At 36.2% G+C, this 21,532-nt stretch overlaps 5 protein-coding genes across 6 annotated transcripts; 2 read left to right on the forward strand and 3 right to left on the reverse strand.

Moving 5' to 3' along the window:
- The first annotated feature begins 2,298 nt into the window (after positions 1 to 2,298).
- Positions 2,299 to 5,429, forward strand: LOC102629962 (fructose-bisphosphate aldolase-lysine N-methyltransferase, chloroplastic). The gene is made up of 6 exons (XM_006483050.4): positions 2,299 to 2,882; positions 3,003 to 3,031; positions 3,361 to 3,572; positions 3,721 to 3,843; positions 4,137 to 4,541; positions 4,713 to 5,429. The coding sequence occupies exons 1-6, from the start codon at positions 2,374 to 2,376 to the stop codon at positions 4,926 to 4,928; spliced, it is 1,494 nt and encodes a 497-aa protein (XP_006483113.1). The 5' UTR covers positions 2,299 to 2,373; the 3' UTR covers positions 4,929 to 5,429.
- A 386-nt stretch (positions 5,430 to 5,815) lies between these two features.
- Positions 5,816 to 10,049, reverse strand: LOC102629688 (rhamnogalacturonan I rhamnosyltransferase 1). Of its 2 annotated transcripts, none has more exons than XM_025101321.2 (8): positions 9,374 to 10,049; positions 8,338 to 8,405; positions 8,164 to 8,252; positions 7,919 to 8,081; positions 7,513 to 7,802; positions 6,851 to 7,055; positions 6,444 to 6,691; positions 5,816 to 6,342 (listed from the first exon to the last, which is right to left on the reverse strand). In XM_025101321.2, the coding sequence occupies exons 1-8, from the start codon at positions 9,633 to 9,635 to the stop codon at positions 6,225 to 6,227; spliced, it is 1,443 nt and encodes a 480-aa protein (XP_024957089.1). In that variant the 5' UTR covers positions 9,636 to 10,049; the 3' UTR covers positions 5,816 to 6,224. The 2 variants fall into 2 exon arrangements, with proteins under 2 accessions (XP_024957089.1, XP_006483112.1); XM_006483049.4 differs by having other exon boundaries at positions 5,816 to 6,443; positions 6,534 to 6,691; positions 9,374 to 10,038.
- A 1,470-nt stretch (positions 10,050 to 11,519) lies between these two features.
- Positions 11,520 to 13,623, forward strand: LOC102629399 (transmembrane emp24 domain-containing protein p24delta9). The gene is made up of 4 exons (XM_006483048.4): positions 11,520 to 11,823; positions 11,905 to 12,114; positions 13,186 to 13,262; positions 13,350 to 13,623. Exons 1-4 carry the CDS (start codon positions 11,620 to 11,622, stop codon positions 13,492 to 13,494), a joined length of 636 nt encoding a protein of 211 aa, XP_006483111.1. The 5' UTR covers positions 11,520 to 11,619; the 3' UTR covers positions 13,495 to 13,623.
- Positions 13,624 to 14,180: 557 nt separating this feature from the next.
- LOC102629111 (integrin-linked protein kinase 1) lies at positions 14,181 to 18,536 on the reverse strand. Its single transcript, XM_006483047.4, has 11 exons — positions 18,005 to 18,536; positions 17,699 to 17,773; positions 17,466 to 17,582; positions 17,091 to 17,185; positions 16,553 to 16,673; positions 16,369 to 16,448; positions 15,915 to 15,974; positions 15,538 to 15,659; positions 15,366 to 15,451; positions 15,169 to 15,284; positions 14,181 to 14,624 (listed from the first exon to the last, which is right to left on the reverse strand). The coding sequence occupies exons 1-11, from the start codon at positions 18,311 to 18,313 to the stop codon at positions 14,498 to 14,500; spliced, it is 1,308 nt and encodes a 435-aa protein (XP_006483110.1). The 5' UTR covers positions 18,314 to 18,536; the 3' UTR covers positions 14,181 to 14,497.
- A 464-nt stretch (positions 18,537 to 19,000) lies between these two features.
- On the reverse strand, positions 19,001 to 21,364 carry LOC102628851 (hypothetical protein). Its single transcript, XM_006483046.4, has 5 exons — positions 20,619 to 21,364; positions 19,995 to 20,094; positions 19,778 to 19,913; positions 19,335 to 19,430; positions 19,001 to 19,260 (listed from the first exon to the last, which is right to left on the reverse strand). The coding sequence occupies exons 1-5, from the start codon at positions 20,971 to 20,973 to the stop codon at positions 19,123 to 19,125; spliced, it is 825 nt and encodes a 274-aa protein (XP_006483109.1). The 5' UTR covers positions 20,974 to 21,364; the 3' UTR covers positions 19,001 to 19,122.
- Positions 21,365 to 21,532: the final 168 nt, after the last annotated feature.

The raw sequence follows: 21,532 nt of genomic DNA on the forward strand, positions 1-21,532 counted from the left end.
TATACAAAAAAGAGTAGCGGAAGGAGCAAACATTAGATATCCGCACTGCAATTTGAGGTAGCTTATCAATTTCATAAACAAATAAAAAAGGCAAAATAAGTTACGTATTAATTAATTGTTGGTCATGCTCAAAGTTGAACTACTTTTGTTTGCTTGCTGCTGGTGCTGGGGCCTGAGTGAGTACTGGGGATCAAAGACTCTCATTTTCTTTAACGCCGCTTCTTTTCTCTGGACTGGGACTCGACATCTTGTGCCTGTTTTATTCACAGCCCCTATAACTACTACACTTGCTGATTTTGATTTCTCTTTCTCTTTTTTGAGAAATATTATTTTACAGAAAAAACTAGTTACTAACAAAGAAAAAGAAGAAAGGCCTGTCCAGCGAAATCATCGGTATTTTTTGGGTCTGTTGAGGCCCCAATAGTTCATGATTCATGGACTTGACGTGTATTTATGAATTCGTTTCTTTTAAGTGTTAAATCTTGCGATACTTTTTTCTTGTTTTTTGGGAAAGGAAATGAATCACCAAGACACCAGCCGTTGCATTTATGACTTTTTATTTTTATTTTTATTTTTATTTTTTTACCAAAATCTACTGTGAACTCAATTTGAACTAGCAATGTTAAGCATCTAATATTTAAATTCTAATTTGAGTCTCAATTCATTCATTAGATATGGTTAAATAATTTTACAAGTTATAAAATTTATAAATGAGTGGCACATAATATTATAACTCAAATTAATATGTAATTATTGAGATGCCTAACTATTAATTGGAAAACAAATCTCAAAGAAATATTATGTAAAATCTACTTCTATATTTTTCAAGTATTCTTAAAGATAAGTTAATAGAAAAAGTAAAAAAAAAAAAAAAATTCCACACCCACTTGTGCCATAGAAATTCGTTCAACTCTTATTTTAGATGAGACTCATCAATGTTGTACCCATCCAAAACCAAAAGTACCAATAATTTTTAAAAGATGCTGTACCACTACCTGAGAAAAAAAATTATGGTAAAAAAAAAAAAAAAAAAAAGAGAGAAGATGACGATGACGCTAGACATTTGGAATTCACAATTTTTTTTTTTACCATTAAAACTGTATTGCCTTTGTAAATTTAAATTCCATATAGTTTTATTGTGATTTTAGATGTAAGATATTTTTACCCATTTAACGTTAGTATAACATCCGCATCCAACCAACAGTATTAATAGCGATGGTAATGGTACTCACAAATCACTAAATTTGTCCAAATTAGCTCATGTGGTACCTGCCAACTCGCACTTCTTTTCAATTATTTTTTAAAAGTTTGATAATTATGATACTTATTATAATTATTGTGTATAAATTAATTTCATTATATAATTATGGATTATTACATACTTATGGATTATTATATACTTATTAAAAATATAAATTATACTTATGGACTATTAATTTATTATGTACTTCTTGTAATCATTATATAATTTGGATTATTACATAATTATATAATTTTGTTCTTCACATTAGTATTTAGAAAGTATTAGTGATAGAAATATTAACCTTGAATCATTATTATAAAAATCGTATTGGATAGGTGGTAATAGCAGTGAATGAATTGAACATCTTTAACTCTTGCAACTTATATTGAATGAGAATATAAGATAATAATTGTTGCAAGTGCAATTGTGATATTTTTACATAATTGTGTTGTTACTTTTGGATATTAATTTTTGTTTTTTTTTTAAATTGAAAGCATTTTTGCAATTTAACGGACTTGTGCATTTCACATTTTATTTTGAGAATTGGTGTTGGATTGACAATTGGTGTTGGTCTTGTGCTTCTTCTTTTTTGCACTAATACTAAAATTTTAATTTCCCATTTACATTGATTAAATTTAAAATTGAGTATTTTATACAAAATTTTAGGTTGTTATAAATTTACATATTGAGTTAATAATTTAAATTTTTAACTTTTATTAAAAGCATCTTTAAAAGTTTTTTATTTTAAATGTTAAAGATCGCTAAAAATATATCAGGATACTATTATGAGTTTCGTAATTATCAAAACCAGCATCATGTAGGATTTTTTTAAAATAATTAAAATCCACATCAGGTTGTAGGTGGATTTAATAATTTAAATTTTGTTTGGGTGTGGATTTAATAATGACAATAGCAGATAATTCCCATTACCATCCTTAAGTATTAACAAAAATATTCGTAAAATAATTTTTTTTTTCTAAAACTTATAATCATTTAATATATTAACAATTCTTAAGATAATCACACCTAATACCCCTGCGTTAAAAAATCTTATCCAAAACCACAAGCTATATAAGACACGAATCTATGGAGAACCAAAGCAAAAGCTCACAGTCCGAGAGGTGAAAACAATGGCCGCACTCTCGAATTTCTCATTCTCATCATCTACCAGTCCTCCGACATTCGTTTCCTCCTCAAAAACCCTAAAGCTTCTTACTTCCCTTACCAAAAAACCATCTTTTCGTCTAAAAAGCAGAGCTTTTGCAGCAACTTGTTCACTTCATTCAGCATCAGCAACAACTAACCCACCAACAGCGCAAGTCGAAACCTTCTGGCAATGGCTCCGCGACCAGAAAGTGGTCTCCCCAAAGTCACCCATAAGGCCAGCTACATTCCCAGAAGGACTGGGGTTGGTTGCACAGAGAGACATTGCTAAAAACGAGGTCGTTTTGGAGGTTCCCATGAAGTTCTGGATAAACCCAGATACGGTTGCAGCTTCAGAGATTGGAAGCTTGTGTAGCGGATTGAAGCCTTGGATTTCAGTGGCTCTGTTCTTGATCAGAGAAAAAAAGAAGGAGGATTCTCCTTGGCGGGTTTATCTTGATATTCTTCCCGAGTGTACGGACTCTACTGTGTTTTGGTGGGTGTCTCTTTGCTTTTTCTTTTCTACTTTCTCTTTGTTTGTTCTATTCTGTTTGGGTTTGTTTTGGTTTTTTGTCTTTGAGGTTGATCAAGTTATATGTTAATGGCTTCAGTGCAGGTCTGAAGAGGAGCTTGTTGAGCTTCAAGGTTAGTGAGGGAGGCTTTAGAAATATTTGATTTATAGATTGAAGTAAATCAGTTAACTGTGAACTATTCTCTGTTGCTGTATATGTGAAGCATATGTTTTGGTAATTAGAAGCTGCTAGTGAGTGTAGTTTGAAAAACTTATTTATTTAGTGATATAAAGAAACTGAGCTTTTGTTTTTTGAATTAGTTACGTAGCTGATCTTTCTGTCACTGCCACTTTCTATCACTACCAAATGTGGCTAGAGCAAGTGAAGCGCATGATTGAGTCAAATTAAGTCTATATAATCATTGTTTCTTTTATAGTTGAGATTTTGGTTTATGTGATGCAGGGACTCAACTATTAAGCACAACTTTAGGTGTGAAAGAATATGTCCAAAACCAATACCTAAAAGTCGAAGAGGAAATCATACTCCCTAACAAGCAACTATTTCCTCGCCCTATCACATTGGATGACTTCTTGTGGGCCTTTGGGATTCTAAGATCGAGAGCATTTTCACGTCTTCGTGGTCAAAATCTGGTTTTGATCCCCCTTGCAGATTTGGTAAGGCTTTTTGCTTTTGCCTTGAAGTGGTTTTCCATAGGAAGAAACTAAAATATGCGGGCAATGAATTTTCAACTATGTTTTGGAGGGCCTCTTGTTTCTTTCAGTTTCAAAATTTAACTTTCTACGACCTTGGATTATCAATCAGATAAACCATAGCCCTGGCATAACCACAGAAGATTATGCATACGAGATTAAAGGAGCAGGTCTTTTCTCAAGGGATCTTCTATTTTCTTTGCGGACTCCTGTTCCTGTTAAGGCTGGTGAGCAGGTGAAGCTTTCCATCTTTTAACATTTATTATTTTATTACTTCAGCTACTGTAGTTCCAAAGTTCCTTCCAAAAACTATATTTGATGTTGAGAAAATCATCGGATCATCAGCAACCCTACTAATACAATTTTTTTTTTCAAAAAAATTTACTTTTTGGCTCTCTTTATGTTGCCGTTGTAAAACTGAATTTGAGTTTTACATTAGACAAAAAATTCTCTTATAAGTCGTGAGCTTCAGAGGATTTTTATTTACACCAAATTTTAACAACTGCTGACTTGGACTACCATTGATAGGTTCTGATCCAATATGATTTAAATAAGAGCAACGCTGAATTGGCTCTAGACTATGGCTTCATCGAATCAAAGTCCGACCGCAATGCATATACCTTAACACTAGAGATTTCTGAATCAGATCCATTTTTCGGTGACAAACTCGACATTGCTGAGACAAATGGTTTGGGAGAGTCTGCATACTTTGATATCGTCTTGGGAAGAACTCTTCCACCAGCAATGCTTCAGTATCTGCGTTTGGTAGCACTTGGGGGAACTGATGCTTTCCTTTTGGAATCAATTTTTAGAAATACCATCTGGGGTCACCTTGATTTGCCTGTAAGTCGTGCAAATGAAGAACTCATATGCCGTGTGGTAAGAGATGCCTGCAAATCTGCTCTATCTGGCTTTCATACTACCATTGAAGAGGTAAATGTTGGTCCTTTATGTGCATGACTAATAGAAGTTAGTTCTCATGCAGTGATTTTAATTTACCATTCATGCATGTACTACAACACAGTTGATGAGATGCAGTTTGAACTTGTTTATATCTTTTCCAACGCTCCTTTTGTGCCGGTATCAAATAAACTTGTCTTGCAGGATGAGCAGTTGTTACAAGGAGGAAATCTTGATCCAAGATTGAGAATTGCAGTTGGAGTAAGAGCAGGAGAAAAGAGGGTGCTGCAGCAAATTAATGAGATTTTTAAGGAAAGGGAATTGGAATTGGATGAGTTGGAATATTACCAAGAAAGGAGACTTAAGGACCTTGGTCTGGTTGGAGAACAAGGTGACATAATCTTCTGGGAGCCAAAGTAAGATTCGACAAATGGGTTCCAAATGGCTCAGGCCTCAAGGGCTTGCGCTCAATGTATTGTTATCTAAGCTACCAGAATTGACCCTTTTTTTTCTCCTTTTTTTCTGGAAAGATTCTTCTCCATTTTACTTTTACGCTGGATCCAGCAAATAAAGCATATTTGATCATTCGGGAAGGAATTCTGATGCAGAGCTTTCATTCCAACTTGTAGTGCTCTTGAGGGAAAAGTAAATAGGATAGTTTGCAGGTGTTTTAACAACAGTATCTGCTCGGGGGGCCGAAAAAAAAAAACAACAGTATCGGCATTTCTATAGCCTGAATAATTGCACCCTTTTATTTGACAAATTCGGGTAAAAAAACAACAGTATCGGCATTTCTATAGCCTGAATAATTGCACCCTTTTATTTGACAAATTCGGGTAGGGTTCTGTCATGGTTTATCACGCATCGAGAAAATAGTGACCATTGTAATTTCTCACTTTTTTTTAAGCTGTGTATTTGTTACGTTTTCCTAGAAGCAAGAGCCATCAGTTTCACGGAAAAATAATAATATTTACATTCAAAATAAGGGTGTTGTTAAGTTACATGATAATGTAACTTATATTAACTCAAAAAGTGTATTTAGTGACCTAAAAAGTAGTTTAATTAATTCTATTTTTCGGCCACTAATGATTCATATAAGTACATTATAATGTAATTTAACAAAGTCTTCAAAATAATTTACTCTCATTGCTTCAAACAGGCGTATTGCCCAATCATTTGTTCATTCTTTTCGTTTTTGAATCCAAAACAAAAGTCATTAGGCACGCCAGCCAACTGCTCCACCCTGATTCAAGCTGAGTGGATTTTATTTTAAGAATCCAGGTTTAATATGTTTTAACATTCAGTCCTTGGAGCAATAAATCTTAACTGCATTTTCTTTTTTACTCTGTGAAGAACAATGAAGAGCTACAATCTGTATGATCAACTATGCAATTATGTGACAGCACTGCACAACAAATGAACAGGATGGAAGGGGCAAAATTGAAAAAGAATAAACACATGACAAATAAATTGGTGACCAAACTTAGAAATGCCAAGATGGAAACTCAGGAAATCTGCTCTGCCGTTTCAAACAAAACTCTACTGTGTGTATAGGTGGTCGTTTAAAGCCTTCAATCTTGAAAGTGACATGGCTTGATCACCTGAGACTTGGGAGCAAGTATGTGGAAACCTTCTCAGGACAGTAAATCTGAAACTTTAGCTCCCTTTATACCACTCAAGTTACCATAACCTGGCAAGTCAGCACAATTTGTTCCCTCACAAAAGCACTCCTGAGGATTTGCATAGAAATAATCTTCCTCCTTGGGTTTGTCCGCAATTACCCTTCGACGTGTTGGCTGTCCCATCCTTTTCTTGTGTGCTAGCCGAACAGCAACTGTAAATTCATTAAAAGAAAGAGTACCATTGTGATGCATATCCAGCAGCCCTACCAGTATTTTCCGATCTAATAATATGGACTTTTTGAACCCAAGATACCTGTATGAGACCAAGTTAGGAGTAGCTTCAATTATCTTATCATTGGATATTGATTTGCATTCTTTGGTTCTCATGAGTTGACATGCATACCTGCGGTGACCCTCCACAACTTTTGCCATGTTCCCATCATATGTAGGAATGAAAATATCACTAGCAGTAGAAACCATAAAATCCAGGGCTGCCATTTGAGATGAATGATTCTGAAACAGTTGTAGTTCTGCCGGATCTAACAGCATTTCTTTTCTCACCTGAAATCATAACCAAATCTTGACATTCAAAAGAATTTATATCCTAATGTACAAACCAGAAATTCAAATTAAAGAAAAGACACTCGTGAAATTGGAAGGGGAAAGTATGATTAGTCAAACAATACAAATGTTCAGATTTTGGGTCTCCAAGATACTCACAATCCGTGGAAATGCAGCTCTTAGTGCTGCAAGTCTCTTTTCCCCGCCATAAATCTCACCAGCTGCAATATAGATATGTGCATCCTTATCGATACCCAATGCTTGCAAAACTAGTGCAGCCTCCTCTGGAGTCAAAGGACAGAGACCTTGTGATCTCCTCTCCTCTGAAACTATTTCTTTCTCTCTCCACCATGGGTATGCATATCTGAAAAGATGAGGCAATGCAATGAAAATCAAGCCATATAATCTCCAAAATTACATGGCAAAGCACACATTACTTTGATCTTTTGATATATTCATAGGACAGGTTGAAAAAAAATAAAATAAAATCCTTTGGGTTGGAATTAAATTTTTTCCTTGGACAAAGCACAAGTTTAAACAATTTAAATGACTTAGATAGATGAAACCAGAAACAATATCATCCCAAAATTAGCCTGAATTTCATTATTGTTGACTATCATCGATTCCACAGTTACCACAATTCACAATGTCATGTATAATACAGCAGAGTTTTTTCTGGTTTTTGGCTATGACATATAACCTGACTATTATTTGTGTCTTTTAACAAGAATAGATTAAAAGTGCACTTAAATATAGGATATCATAAGGAAAAAGAAAAGAATGAGAGAGAGAGATAGCATCAGCTTTCAAGCACAACAAACCTCAACCGCTTCAGTTCCTCTGCTTCTCCCATGGAGCAGCCATGTGTACAACCTGAGAAAGCCAACATGTCCATCTCATATCTCAGATGCAAAGCCACAAAAGGTCCCTTTTCTTGAAGTATACGAACCAATTCGTATCCCAGAGTCTCAATCTTAGGAGTAAATTTCAGTCCTTGGAAATTTACGCGGCACCTTAGTTTTTGAAGATCAAATGGTATCCCATTGTTTGCCAGACGCGTATCTGTTCTGTTGAAGTGCAACACCTTGTGCTTGCTAAAATGTGGCAGAATCTGCATTGTAGGACCACTGCCAATAGTCAAACTGCCGGAGCAAATAAAGAGTATTGCACTGACCTTCTATTGACATAGTATTTAGTAATTCAAGAAAAATAGCAAAACAAGTAGACCTGTTGCAAATAGTATTTTTCATTTGACCAGCTAACAGGTGGCATCTCCATGGGACTGTATCCGTATTTCCTACTATACTTCTTTGGCAGCCTTCTGACTATTCGAACTTCATCCCTTAGGGAATCAATGAAATGTCTCACATTGAAGATATCCTCAAAATTACTGCAGAAAGAAACCTAATTGAAAATTTAAAGAATCCATCACTTATGGAAATTATGCAGCTTTCTGATAACCGTGGACATACCTAGGGTCAGCCCAGAATGATGTCTTATCAAGCTCAGGAACAACCAAAGTGAGATTTAAAAGTTGTGCAACAGTCACCATATCACATATCTAAAATATCAAATGAGATGAGTCAAAAACTTGGGAGTACTATTAAGAAAACCAGGCAAAAAGGAGAAGAATAAGAAATACAAACTGCAGCTCGCATTTGATTCAAACCCCCATTGCAGGACACTTTAAGGAAACCATTACTAGTATAATTTCCTGCAAAACAAGGTGTTATAATCAATTCCAGAGTTGGGAATGAAAATGTGTCTTTGATAATAAAAGCCATTTTTGCAAGTCGGTCATTAGGGTAGTTTCTAGTGATGTATCACCTAAAGATGATCAGTAAATGACCATGAGAACAAGTAAAATTACATGATTCTAGTGCTCTATCTTCTTGACTTTCTCCTATGAAACCAAGGTCAAGAACTTGAGAAATATTACAATTACAACCACAATAACTTTGATCTCTTTCATGTTTTTATTTATATAAAATTCATGTTTGTAGAGATATTTACTTTATAAAGATTAATTTTATCTTTGTTATTTTGTCAAAAGCTTTATAACAAATTTGAAGACACTACACTATCATAGTGGACATTACTGATCAAGCATCTAGCAACCACCTAAGAAATGGAAGAGAAAATACTGAAACCACCTAATACTTGTAGCTCTTTCAGAGTTTTCGCAACTACTAAAACCAACTTCTAATCCATGGAGAGAATTGCTCAAAACTTAAGAAGGCCTGAAGTAAAGACCATAATCAGCTATTCTATAATCATCACTATGCTGCCCCGAATGCCACGACCACCACATTGAGGCTACAAATGTACTTGCCTAAACAAAATATCCTGTATTATGTACTCTTAAAACACATAACAACTGCTCATAATTCAAAACACACCCACCCAAATATATTAACCTTCAATTATCCATGTTCCATATCTCAATATGATCACTTATCAACTAATAAGTCAGTTTTTGCCCACCCAATTAGTAATAGTAAACAACCGAATATGATGAATGCTCACAACCGAAAATGGTGCACAAAAAATTTCAACTTAATAAAAATTCATAACTAGCATCACCACTTAACTGAGTCCAAAACGAAAGGAAAAAGATATAAAAATAAACTTTCATGAATAGAAATAAAAAGCACTAAACAAATAAACAAGAAGCGAGCTCACTAGGGGGAACAAGAGGAGGGGGAGATTGAACAACGGCGTCCACATGGCGAGGAACTAGCGTAATCCAAGGAACTTTGTTTGTTATATTGGGGAAAAAATTGGGATGCCAAAGCTCTCCAACGGCCACTAACTGAACCAAACAAGTCCATAACAGTATGCTCGAGCATACCCTTATGAACCAAACTTGTAAACGTGTCCGAGGAATCCCTGGCGCTTGCAACTTGTCGCATCTCACCTGTACATTCTCAGATCTAACTTCCATTTCTCTTCATCGCCACTTCATTGAAACCTTGCAACAAATAAACTTACGCTTTCACAGAAAGTAAACAATACCCAGTTCGATTTTGGCAACAAAAAGCCTAAACGCACGAGCATTGTCGAAATAAAATTGGATCTTAAACGTGGGTTAGGGTTTTGGTGGATTAATTTCTATAAAATTTGGTAACTTTTTGATAGATCAACAAAAGGAAAAGCAACAAAAGGGGGGACAGTCACAAGCGAAACAGAGAGAAAATAAATCAAACCAACCAAAGAAGGATTTTCTAATTTTATGGGAAATTTTGTTTTTCTTTTCTTTACTCTCTCTCAATTAATTAATTTCCTTTTTGGGTTCAGTTTTCGGAAACAATTGTCAAATTTTTGGCACTAAACTATTTATGTTCTGATCGTTTTGTTTCATTAAAAATAGCTTCGTACGCTTGTGGTTCGTGACATACATTGCTTTAAACTCAACGTTTCAATATTAAAGAAAGGTAAAGTCCTAGATGGTTAATGACAAGCTTGACTTGTTTTGGAAATTTTTTAAATATTTTCTTCTATTCAAAAGGCTTGTTTGGATTTCATATAAAATCAACCTATTGCTGTATTCAATTTTTTAACATGTATAAATATACCGGAGCCATATAGGGTCCTATAAATATCAAAATGTGTGTATTTGATATAATCAAGATTTGAAGACGTGTTCAAAATCAATTTATAATATAATGGGAGTGTTTTGTTAATAAGCAGGCTTAAAAGTGTTGGTCAAAAATCAAAATAGGCTAATAGAGTTTGATTTCCTCGTGAGGAATGTCGCTATTAGTCTAATTATATTGCATAAAAGAAAATTTTCGTTGATTTTAATATCTACATAAATAGAGAGAAGACTTTTTTTTTTTTTTTGAAAGTATAGTTATAACTAGACTTTTTTCATTATTAATTAATCCGACCTGGTCTTACATCACAGTGTTTAATTAATAAAAGATTAATAGAGGTAAAATAAAATTGTCAACGTCTTTGGAATAAAAGTAAAAAAGTCAAGCCAACCTTCGAATTGTTCAGCAGGCGTTAGCCAAAGTGCACACTCCCTCTGCCCCTCAGCTGATGCTTGACGTACACGAAAAGCCTGCCTTTGTGCTGTGAGTGCAAATTGCAATGATTTCAGTTCAAGTTCTTGCGGATGGACTTCATTTCCTTGTACCATGGAAGCGCACAAATAGTGGCATCAATTTAGGTCAACAGGCTCTGAAAGTGAGGAGAAAGAGCAATTAACGACCAAAAGAATCAAATCCGCACGCTAATTTATTGGTGGCAGACCCACCATAACACTGGAAAGCGCCCTTAGAGAGCACGGAGAGCCCTGGGATGGGTGGCTTTTGCATGGACTGTACCGTGTGCTTGATGAGTCTTACTGTCGGTGATGGTAGGACTTCGGAAGTCTGAAACGATTGCCACAAATTCGCAAATGTATTTATTAATTTATTTAGGACCTTCAAATTGTAATAGCAATAACGATTCCGACAATTTCGACAATCCTTCATATTTATCATTTATTTTTTTAACGTATTACATCAAATATACTTAATTTGATGAGTGCAGTCTGCTGGTTATTAACACAATGCATTGATCGTTTATCATTATGTTGCAGATTTTTTTTAATCTCATAGGGATAAGTGGGAACGTCTTCATGACTTTGTTCAGTATTTGGGAGTGGGAATGAAATTGGAGGGTTTGTATTTTCTGTGGTGTTCATCGAACCGGCCCAACGTCACATTTATCGGCCCAAAAAATTGGATGTTAAACCCGTTCACGCAGGCCCATATTTCGCGCGTTTACGTGTTTCGTCGAATGACAAGCGTGCACGTAGCAAGAACAGTTGACCTTCTTTGCGGTGGCGCCACGGCCCTTGTGAATGACTTGAACCTTGCTTGATTGATCACTTGCTCGCTCGACCAGATCAGATCGAATAAAATTACAAACACGCCACTATGATCAGATTAACGCTGACTCTTGTTTTAGTCATCGGGATTTTATCCTCGACTTCGCAATCACTCCGTTTCGAGATACAATCGGCCCACACTAAATGCATCGCCGAAGACATCAAAAGCAACTCCATGACCGTCGGGAAGTATAACGTCGTCAACCCTAACGACGGCCACCCCTTGCCCGAATCACATAAACTCACCGTCAGGGTAACTAAAATTAATCTTTTTTTTTTGCATTATTATTAGATTATGATTTTACATATATGTTTGTGTTATTTCTTGTGATAGGTGACGTCGGCTTACGGTAATAGTTATCATTACGCGGACCGAGTTGACTCGGGCCAGTTTGCGTTTACGGCTGCCGAGGCTGGCGATTACATGGCTTGTTTTTGGGCCGTTGATCATAGCCCGCAAACAACGGTGACGATTGATTTTGATTGGAGGACTGGTGTGCAAGCTAAGGACTGGTCTAACGTTGCAAAGAAAGGTTCTGTTGACGTAAGTTATTTTTGAAATTTTTCTTATGATTTCTGTCCCAAATTCATTTTTTTTCTTAAATAGTTAACTGATTTTAGCGATATAACTATTTAAATACCTTACGAAGAGGAATTAGTACTGGGATTGTAGAAACTTTTTGGGGGAAAAGAAAGATTGATGTTTTAGGTACCTTTCTAGAAGTCATCAACCCTAAATGTTGATAAAAAATCAGATTGTTCTTTTGAATGCCTTTTAGATGTTATCTGCCCATGAATATGTTATTATTTAGACTTTTTTGGGGTGAAATATGGCAAGTAATCTTTTGTTATCATCTGCATGTTTGCGATCAAGGCCATGTAAATCAGGGTGCACTCTCATCCCTATTCTAAGAGCAAAATACACATTTTGAGGGTTATTGTTGGTGGGTTTGTTAAAGCAATGCCTCATGGCCCTGAGAGCACTATCTACTCTCATTTGAAATGGTATACTCATCGTCAAACTTGCCCTTTAAATGATGACACAGTAATGTGCTTTATACAGTTAAAATGCTGCTGGGATCTGGTTTATTTGATAGATATTCCTTATTGTCTGCTGGAAGTGACTGATTCTATCGACTCTTGATTTCACTTAGATTTGTTAGAGCCAAAAACCTTTGTAATGGGTGTTGGTATGGCTGTCAAATGCTTAATTGCCAGAAAATATTCCGTTCTTTTAAGGAGTATTCACGTCAGAGACTACACCATACTTGATGCTGGTGAAGAGTGCCATGCTGTTGTGAAGCAACATGGTTACTGATTTTGTAGAAACTTGGTCAGTGTTGATAGAAAATAAGATTGCTCCACTTAGCTCTCTACAGAATTGACTCATATATCTATGAGTCGTTCATTTGCATAAGCTGTGTGCTTCGGCACAGCAATTAGCATAATAAGCTTTTAATCGTACAAATTCTTTCTTTAAATTTAATGGAATACAAGTTTTTGTGGGAAAATTCATGATTGAAAGCTAGTTATTGGTATTCCCTATTAATAGTAGAGATTTTGGGATTGAGATATGAAATGAAATTTACACTTTGCTTCACTCTTTCAATGACAGGTCATGGAATTAGAGCTGAAGAAGTTGTATGATACTGTTAGTTCTATTCACCAGGAGATGTTTTATCTCCGTGAAAGGTAATGAAATGTTTCATTTTCTTAGCAATGTTTTTCATAGAGACATCACATTAACTATTACTTATGCTTCTTTCTTCTTTGGTACAGAGAAGAAGAAATGCAGGAGCTGAACCGTGTTACTAACTCCAGAATGGCCTGGTTTAGTGGGTTTTCGCTGTTTATATGCATTGCTGTTGCTGGCATGCAACTATGGCACTTGAAAACATTCTTTGAGAAAAAGAAGCTTATATAAGAGAAGCGTCAATTAAATTAAGCAATTTTCTATTTGGTGCTCTTGTAAAAAATTTCCCCAAAATTTTACTTCTAGAAGGAAAAATAATTTTCAGATCATATGGTTAGATTTATTGGAATTTTTCAGGAACCTGAATATTCATTTTTGCATACTTCTTTTTCCTTTCTTCACATATCTTGGTGCAATTCTCAGAGTTTTAAATGATTGATGCCCGTCTGCCCGACTGTTCCACCTATTGTGTGCGCTCTCTTCTTTCTAAGAATTAGGGGTTATTTTTCTATTAGCTGGAAATTTGTAACAGAGTTTTGCTGATGGATGATCTAGAAAACTTTTTAAAGTTTGATCTTTGTAATTGGTTTGCGAGAGATCACCCATAAGCATACCAATAATGCTTAAATTACAAGTTTAATATAGAATTAATTTTGTTTTAAGCTTCGAGGCAATTCGGAATCGCCAATTCTACCTTTGGTAATTTGGTGCTCGAACATTTTTTAATAGAATTTGTGTACGTTTACGCGTTTCCGTCCAGAGAGCCGGAGCCAAGACGGTTTCCGGTGGAAATTGCTAGATCGACAAATCCAGCATTATATAAGAAGCACAACCGAGGGAATGCCGGATTAACAACTTTGAGCCTGTGAAAAGGAACAATAGAGAAGCAGAAGCTATCACTTTGGGACGACCAAAAATTACAATTGAGAGATTCGACTGAAAATCTATTGCCAAATGATTGAACATTAAGTGTTGATTTGGGGCGAAACTAAAAATATGCTAGTTTGAGAACCACATAAAAGACGAAGAAGTAAAAACTGAAGAAGTAAATGAATAGCAGCTACTATGTTCATCGACAGAATCTGAACAGATTAGCGGAAATCTATCAAAGCAATAGTTCTCACAAGCTTCCTCAGTTGAGTCTATTCACAACACCACCCTGCAAGATTGGGTGTACAGGAAGTGAGGCAGAAACCGCATATAGAGCACCTAGTGTGCACTCCCAACTCTGACACTATGCATTGAATATGTTCCAATGATGATCTGTTGGTAAAGTTTCCTTGATCTTTTCAAGCCTCTTGAGAATATCCAAGAATGAAGGTCTTTGGTTCATGTCAGCAGCCCAGCACTTCTCTGTTAACCTAAACGCAAGAATAAAGAGACATTAGCAACATGATGTCAATTTTCAACCTGTACCTTGATAAAGATAAAAAGTTATCTTGAATACCCAAACGATGAGTGGAAAACCTTGTTTCAGTTGAGTCACTAGTAAATTTTACCGGACCACCTTAATACTACCAATCTGCCATACCTTTCGCCGTTGAAAGTATTCACGAACAAAATTCTTGTTTTCAATTTAGTTAATAGTACATTTGTATGATAAAATATTGCTATGGAACTCTGGGAGTTCCTCTTGGAATCTCAACGAAGTTGATTCCGTGTATCAGATTCATTTTATTTTATTTTACTTTTTTAAAATTTTAAGATGTGGTTATCCAGAGTCATAGCATGATTTGTTACAGTCAATAGTCCTCAACATGAGCTGAACTAGGGTATAGTTAAGTGTTTCACATTAGAGAAGTTCTGGGCCATGTAACATCTTAAATTGGATTCATCTGTCAGCCATGTGTGGTGCTGCACAAGATAAGCAACTTCCTGCTACATTGAAGAATAGGATTAACTTACTCTCTCAATTCAGGTGTAAATCCTTTTGCACGGAAAAAAGGCCTATGTCCCTCTGCCACATATTTTGCTGCTTCATAAGGCTCGTAATTTGCAAGTGGTGGTTCTCCTTCAAGCATCTGCTCAAAATCGAAAAGTAGTGCATTAGGACTAAATTTAAGATGCATTACATCTCATCACCATAAGCACAGCTCAATTACCTCATAGAGTATCATTGCAAAAGAGAAAACATCAACCTTCTTGTCGTATTTCCGGTGCTTGAAGACCTCAGGAGCCATATACCGGTCTTTTGTTTTGTTCACAAAACAGAAGAAAAATAAGTATAATAAGATCATATTTACATAAATGAACAATTTGACACGAGATACTCACAACTCCCAGTCTCCCCAGTCATTTTGTACACATCATGAGAATTCTGAACCTTGATGAGCTTGCTTAGTCCAAAATCTCCAACTTTCAAGTGGTCAGCACTTGAGTTGACCAGAAGAACATTCCTGATACATAGGAACAACTTTGACTCAACGACATAAAATGGTGCAAATGCTAACTCAAAATTGTTAACAATAGAAGAAGATACAAAATAATAAAGGAAAGAGATATTTTCCCTTGCTGGAGAAAGGTAATGTTTGCTTAAATACTCTTCAAGATTATATGAATGAATATAGTGCATTAACTAAGTGAAAAATCAGCAGCTATAAGTAAAAACTGAAGATGGCAATTTAAAATGAAATCTGACACAGATAACTCACCTTGGCTTCAGGTCTCGATGAATTATGACATTTGGTTCATTGTGAAGATAAGCCATGCCTCTGGCCACAACAGAATTACAGATATTAGCATAATATTGAAATCCACAAGGGACTTTTATTCTATATAACTTATTTATTTTTCTTTTAGAGAAACCAAGTCTGTTAAAGAAGCAGGCAGATGAAGGTCTAAATAAAAGATTTTTTAAGGCTATGTTTCCAAATCTGATGAATATCTGCACTATATATATTCCAAGTGGTAATTTTTTGTGGATGACAAGACAAGTTGAGTTTCCTATGAAAATGAAAGGCCATGTTCCCATTTAAACATAGAATCAAGAGAAACTTCTAAAATACTTCCAGCATTGTCCTGCTTCTTCTTCCCTTGTGTTACTTAAAACCTGAAAATGAGGTATAAGTGCAATTTGGATTTTAGACTTAGAGGCTGATGATTTACCTGGCAATGTCCAGTGCAAAGTTAACAGCTGTTGAAGGACTAAGTGCACCCTTTTCCTTGAGATACTTATGAAGATCACCCTATCATGAATTCCTTCTTTGAGTCAATTTCTTGAGATCACTCATAAGAGCTTGTGTGGAGATAAATTAAATTTGAAACAGAAAACAAATGCGCATTCAGATACCCCTCGTAAATACTCGGTAATTAACATAAGGGGCTTCCTCTCGGTGACCGCTCCCAGGAATTGGACTATATTAGGATGGCGAAGTTTCACCAGCAAATTGACCTCATGCCTGAAGTCCTGACTGAATCAGGAAAGTGAAAAATAGTAAGAGATTACATTCTTAATATAAAAGGTTTAAAAGAAAGGTAGCAAGGAATTAGGTTACACTACAACATCCACCATATTAATCATTTTCTTAAGAATGGTGAACCAAACTTAATAACCCTAGTTATATATATGATATATTGAAGTCACTTCTTCCTCCAATAGAGAACATCATATCTTGGAAAAGCATCTCAGAATAAATATCTGGCAAATCCAGGCAAATTGAAGTTCTACATTCATCTTTTATATGAGTTATGATTCATTGCCCATTAGGGAGCAAAAGGAACTATCAGAATTATTTTAATCAGAAACAAATAATTTATACGGTTTGTGATGAGACATTAGAACTATCATCAAACTGTACTCAAATTTCAAAAAAATACAAAGAGCTTACATCACCAATCTATCATCTGAAAGTGACGGAAGTATGCGTTTGATAGCAACTGGTGTTCCTCGCCAATAGGCTTTTAAAATCTCACCGAAAGACCCCTACCAGAATAAGTTATTCTCAGTGAAAGCACATCTTGCAGGTAGATTTAAAAGGAAAGAAAAAAAAAAGGCACCAAGAACTTGTATGGCGTGTAAAATGCAAACCACACACCAAAAGCATAAAAACTACAAGAAATTTTGATCAAGCAACAACTTGTTTCGCAGATATCATAAAAGCAAATTTTGAATACCCATGCAACTTCTTTGATTAATCAAGAACTGCAAATGTCCCCTATAATTTGAAAATCATTAATCTTCAGAAATTTAAGTTGCGCCTCACCTTCCCAATAATTGCCGAGCTTGAGAAGTCCAGCTCAGAAGGGTCAATTTCCCAGTCACACTTGTTTGGCAGAGGGGGAGGGACTGGCTTTGGTTCAAAGTGACTTCCATTTTGACCCTGCAGCATGCCGAATCTCAATCAGAGCTCACAAATGCAATTGAAGATACAAATGGCTCATCATGAAGCATACATACATCAAGCAATAAAAATGATGCGTTGGTGATTGGACTTACATAAGACAGGCCACCATGAGCATTCAAAAGCTCCATCATGTTGAATTTCTTAGCTCCTTCGGCATCAGCTAGCGGCTGTCGCAACAGTAACAAAAATCCAAATGTACATGAAACTATCCCAATCTTGAAATCATGTGTAGTTTCTAGTTGCAGTTCAATTAAAGATTTTTCATTTAATAAAAAAAATCAAAAGCATTATACAAAAATTCAAGAACTCCAGTAAAGAATCAGCAGCAGTAATCAGAGTCAAGTGATGGATAATTAAATCACAATTCCGAATAATCGTCTTCTGAAAGAAAAAAGTACCGTATTTTTCCAGCGATCCTGAGCGTTGACGTCAGCGCCGTACTCGATCAGGCATTTGGCCACGTCGATCCAGCCATGGAGGGACGCGACGTGGAGCGGGGTCCGATTGTCGTAGTCCCTGGCGTGGACAAGAGACTGATCTTCCTCGAGGAGCTTGCGGACGGCAGCGGCGTCGTTTTGGTGAGCGTGCCAGAGTATCAGAGACGTCCTGCTCACTCTCGCCTTCTCCTTCTGCTTGTCGGCTGAGGACGTGGCGCCTCCCTTACAGGGCGTCGTGGAATCGCCAGGAGAGGAATTACCCGAACTCATGTGCTGAAACGGATCGGATCTTTCTCGTTTTCTTGTTCGGATGGTGGGCTGCTGGTTTGTTTGTTTTGAGTGAGAGTTAGTTTTGTTTTGTTTGTACGCATTTCAGATTATTTATTTATTTTTTTGTTATCTATTTCCATTTTCCGGACTCGGAGTGTGTGTGAAAGTGAAATGGAAGCAATATGAGTCTAAAATTGCATCCGTTTTCGGGCTTTTCACAACTTTTTCAACAGAATTAGATTCGTACCATTTTTTATTTTCCCACCAGCTTTTTATCTTTATTTTTTTATTTATAATATTTATATTTACTATGGTGTATTGTCTTTTCCAATCTGAAACGCATATATACATCGACTGATAGAAAGCAGTCAGCGTCGTCGGCCTGTGAGATTATTACGTAATATTCACTAATATTGTTTTCTTCCTAACGAGTTACTTATCACTGCAATTGTAATAATACTACTTTGACTATTTAAAATGATTTGTGCTTAAAATATTCAAGTAAAAAAAAAAAAAAAAAAAACACTGAAGTCCACCGCTCCAAAGACGGCGGAATCAAATAGCAACTTGTTTAACATGCAAGATGTACTCTCACCAATGAATAAAGCTAACAGCAAATGCACTCCCAAGCTCCCGAATTAATACCTATGATTATTATTGACATTTGATAATAGCTAAGTGTACAAATAACGCAACTCCGTAAACCTTCTTTATATTTACTTCATTAACAAATGAATATTATATATTACAGAATACATTTCATTTTGATGGCGAATTTTCTAATTCTTCGCCATGCAGCAACACAACACTCACATCAACTCCTCTTGGTCTTCAAGTGACCTTTTCCGTGCCCTCAGATTGAGCTCAAGGCTCTGAGGTAGAGGGGGTGTCCTTCCTTTGCGGAACAAAACTGCAAGGGCCCTCATTTTTCTGCATAAGTCAAACACCTGCAGGAAATGTATGCAAATGATCATGAAACGTCCTTTGATGGGGCAGATTTAAAGTTTGCTCTGTATCTTACGGATGAGGCTTCAATCTCTGCAACACCTTCACATCCTTGACCTCCTCCTTGCAGCAAGTCACAGTATCTTGCAGCTTCGTTCACATCTTCGAATACCTGTAACAGATGTTTATTTTTTAACAAATGAATCAAGATAACCCAAGAAAGCAAAATTAAGAGCCCACTTCAAACTAGAGCACCAGGCAGTGGCATGCTTTACTGCGAGAGAATTTTAATAGATGGAGGTTAAGGGGAAGTGGACAAATGGAAGTTTACTGTCTTAAAAGTTTGAATTGTAAGTCGCCACAAAAAGAACATTGTAGAGACCAATCAGACCTCCTTTACATGTCAAGTATAGATGATAACTGAAGTTGAGTTGAGTTCTATTTGCTATAAATAACAAGCTATACACAATCAAGGAACAAAATTTAGAAAAAAGTTTTTTTATCCAACAGAAGACTTACAAGCACTCCCTCTCTAATATCCTCCACAAGCATCTGGAACTTTGTCCCACCACCAGACTGTTTAGCCTGCTCTCCAATTTCAGGCCTCCGCTTTCTTCCTTTAGAAAACAATAACCTAAGCTCCCTTTCAACCTCACTGTCAGAAAAGGCAAAAAATGAGCCAGGGAAACAGTAACAATTATTCAATAGGAAGATAGCACATGGAACCAAATCAGACCTGCGATTCCTTCGAGTTTTCATGGTGCACAACTGGTTTTCCCGGTGAGTTAGTATATATACAGGCTTTGAATCTTCTCTCCATGGGTTTGCCTCCAACACTAGTTATACCAAAAAAGAGGGAGATAATTATGAAGCTTGTCAAATAAACAATGTGAGTAAGTGACACTATCAGTCAAAACTAACCCTTTATGAAGGAGAACATATTAAGCATCAACACCAACAGAAAATGTGAATTATTCAAAATCCACAAAGGAAGACAAGCAGAAAATTGCATCAAAAACAAGAGAAAGAGGAGATTTTAATAATGAAAAATATGCCAATATTATGCCTCAACAAGCCAGAAGTATTTGCTTATGCTGAAACATAAGGTTTAAATTGTTGTTAGAGAACGAAAGCTTTCCTGGTAGCATTTGCTGAGCTTTAGATCCTTTCTTATCAACCAATCTACTTCATTGAAGGAAGCTTTTATTGCACTAACTCAGACTAGATATAAATATAATTAGAAATTTCAAGAGCAATCCTGTGGACTCGAATTTCTAAGGCCTCTTAAATTTTAAAATAGGTCAATGAATTGATGTGCAGAAGCTAAAATGCTTAATTTCTAAAAAGAAGGGAAAATTACCATCATAGCTGCTGCTATCGAAAGTTTGCTGAAGATGCCTGCGCATATCATAAGCACGAGAAGAAACTCGCTTTACGAACTCATTAGAACTCCCTGGAATGGTGCCGTCCAAGTGAAGCGCTCTCTCCGCTTCTTCGCTTCCATCATCATCATCACCATCACCATCACGATCTTGAGCACCATCGCTCACTCTACAGTACACGTGTCGGAATCTCCTTGAAGAGTTGAAACTACAAGAAAGACGATTATTGAAAGTGCCCGGAGGGAGAAAAATCTGTCGCCGCCGGGTACGGAAGGGGTTGATAGTACTGGGAGGGAGAACTACTGACGGAGAAACTGATGAGATTGAGTCCATGCTGATTTGGTTCGATCAATTTACCTAACTTATTAGCCTTTTATGGCAAAGTTATGAATAGTTTTGTACAAACACGTTGCGTGCGTCTGTGAAATCAAATTCAAAGGGTTGGGGAGGAGGAAAGAAACTTGGATTTGTGATGACAATTCACAGAAACTTGGATTTGTGAATCGGCTGGATATTTTTTGTATGGTGGGGTCCTGTGAAGTTGGATCTCTTGACTGAAACAAACGGGTCAAATCAAAACTCGGAGCATGAAAAATAAATAAATTAACAGAAAACACGATGAGGGATTAATATGATTAGGTGTTGGCTCGCCCACGTATAGACCGCCCCTGAATTGATGCTGATCAATCCTTGTATCCCGGTCTTGGATGTTTAATATGAAATTTTCAATTGCAAAAGTATACGTACCAATTTTATTTTCTATGCACCAAATGAAAAACTTTTGTTATTGACTCTTAATATTTAGCCCTTCATCACTGTTTAATTGCAAATCTTCAAGCCCATCATCCATTCACTTCCAGTAGCAAACTTATTATATTTCCACCATCCGAAA

Source organism: Citrus sinensis, chromosome 4, assembly GCF_022201045.2.
Source record: "Citrus sinensis cultivar Valencia sweet orange chromosome 4, DVS_A1.0, whole genome shotgun sequence".
Lineage (NCBI taxonomy): Eukaryota > Viridiplantae > Streptophyta > Magnoliopsida > Sapindales > Rutaceae > Citrus > Citrus sinensis.

What these genes read in the sequence shown, in the direction of transcription:
- LOC102629962 (XM_006483050.4), top strand. Translation starts at nt 2,374, where the DNA reads ATGGCCGCACTCTCGAATTTCTCATTCTCATCATCTACCAGTCCTCCG. An exon ending in GGAGCTTGTTGAGCTTCAAG is followed by an intron (nt 3,032 to 3,360) that starts GTTAGTGAGGGA and finishes TATGTGATGCAG; the next exon opens with GGACTCAACTATTAAGCACA. An exon ending in CTGTTAAGGCTGGTGAGCAG is followed by an intron (nt 3,844 to 4,136) that starts GTGAAGCTTTCC and finishes TACCATTGATAG; the next exon opens with GTTCTGATCCAATATGATTT.
- LOC102629688 (XM_006483049.4), bottom strand. Translation starts at nt 9,635, where the DNA reads ATGGAAGTTAGATCTGAGAATGTACAGGTGAGATGCGACAAGTTGCAA. An exon ending in CCCTCCTCTTGTTCCCCCTA is followed by an intron (nt 8,406 to 9,373) that starts GTGAGCTCGCTT and finishes CTTGTTTTGCAG; the next exon opens with GAAATTATACTAGTAATGGT. An exon ending in GAGCTGCATTTCCACGGATT is followed by an intron (nt 6,692 to 6,850) that starts GTGAGTATCTTG and finishes TTATGATTTCAG; the next exon opens with GTGAGAAAAGAAATGCTGTT.
- LOC102629399 (XM_006483048.4), top strand. Translation starts at nt 11,620, where the DNA reads ATGATCAGATTAACGCTGACTCTTGTTTTAGTCATCGGGATTTTATCC. An exon ending in CAAAGAAAGGTTCTGTTGAC is followed by an intron (nt 12,115 to 13,185) that starts GTAAGTTATTTT and finishes TTTCAATGACAG; the next exon opens with GTCATGGAATTAGAGCTGAA. An exon ending in ATGTTTTATCTCCGTGAAAG is followed by an intron (nt 13,263 to 13,349) that starts GTAATGAAATGT and finishes TCTTTGGTACAG; the next exon opens with AGAAGAAGAAATGCAGGAGC.
- LOC102629111 (XM_006483047.4), bottom strand. Translation starts at nt 18,313, where the DNA reads ATGAGTTCGGGTAATTCCTCTCCTGGCGATTCCACGACGCCCTGTAAG. An exon ending in CATCGAGACCTGAAGCCAAG is followed by an intron (nt 15,660 to 15,914) that starts GTGAGTTATCTG and finishes CCTATGTATCAG; the next exon opens with GAATGTTCTTCTGGTCAACT. An exon ending in TTGCAATGATACTCTATGAG is followed by an intron (nt 15,285 to 15,365) that starts GTAATTGAGCTG and finishes GATTTTGAGCAG; the next exon opens with ATGCTTGAAGGAGAACCACC.
- LOC102628851 (XM_006483046.4), bottom strand. Translation starts at nt 20,973, where the DNA reads ATGGACTCAATCTCATCAGTTTCTCCGTCAGTAGTTCTCCCTCCCAGT. An exon ending in AAAACTCGAAGGAATCGCAG is followed by an intron (nt 19,914 to 19,994) that starts GTCTGATTTGGT and finishes CTTTTCTGACAG; the next exon opens with TGAGGTTGAAAGGGAGCTTA. An exon ending in ATATTAGAGAGGGAGTGCTT is followed by an intron (nt 19,431 to 19,777) that starts GTAAGTCTTCTG and finishes CATCTGTTACAG; the next exon opens with GTATTCGAAGATGTGAACGA.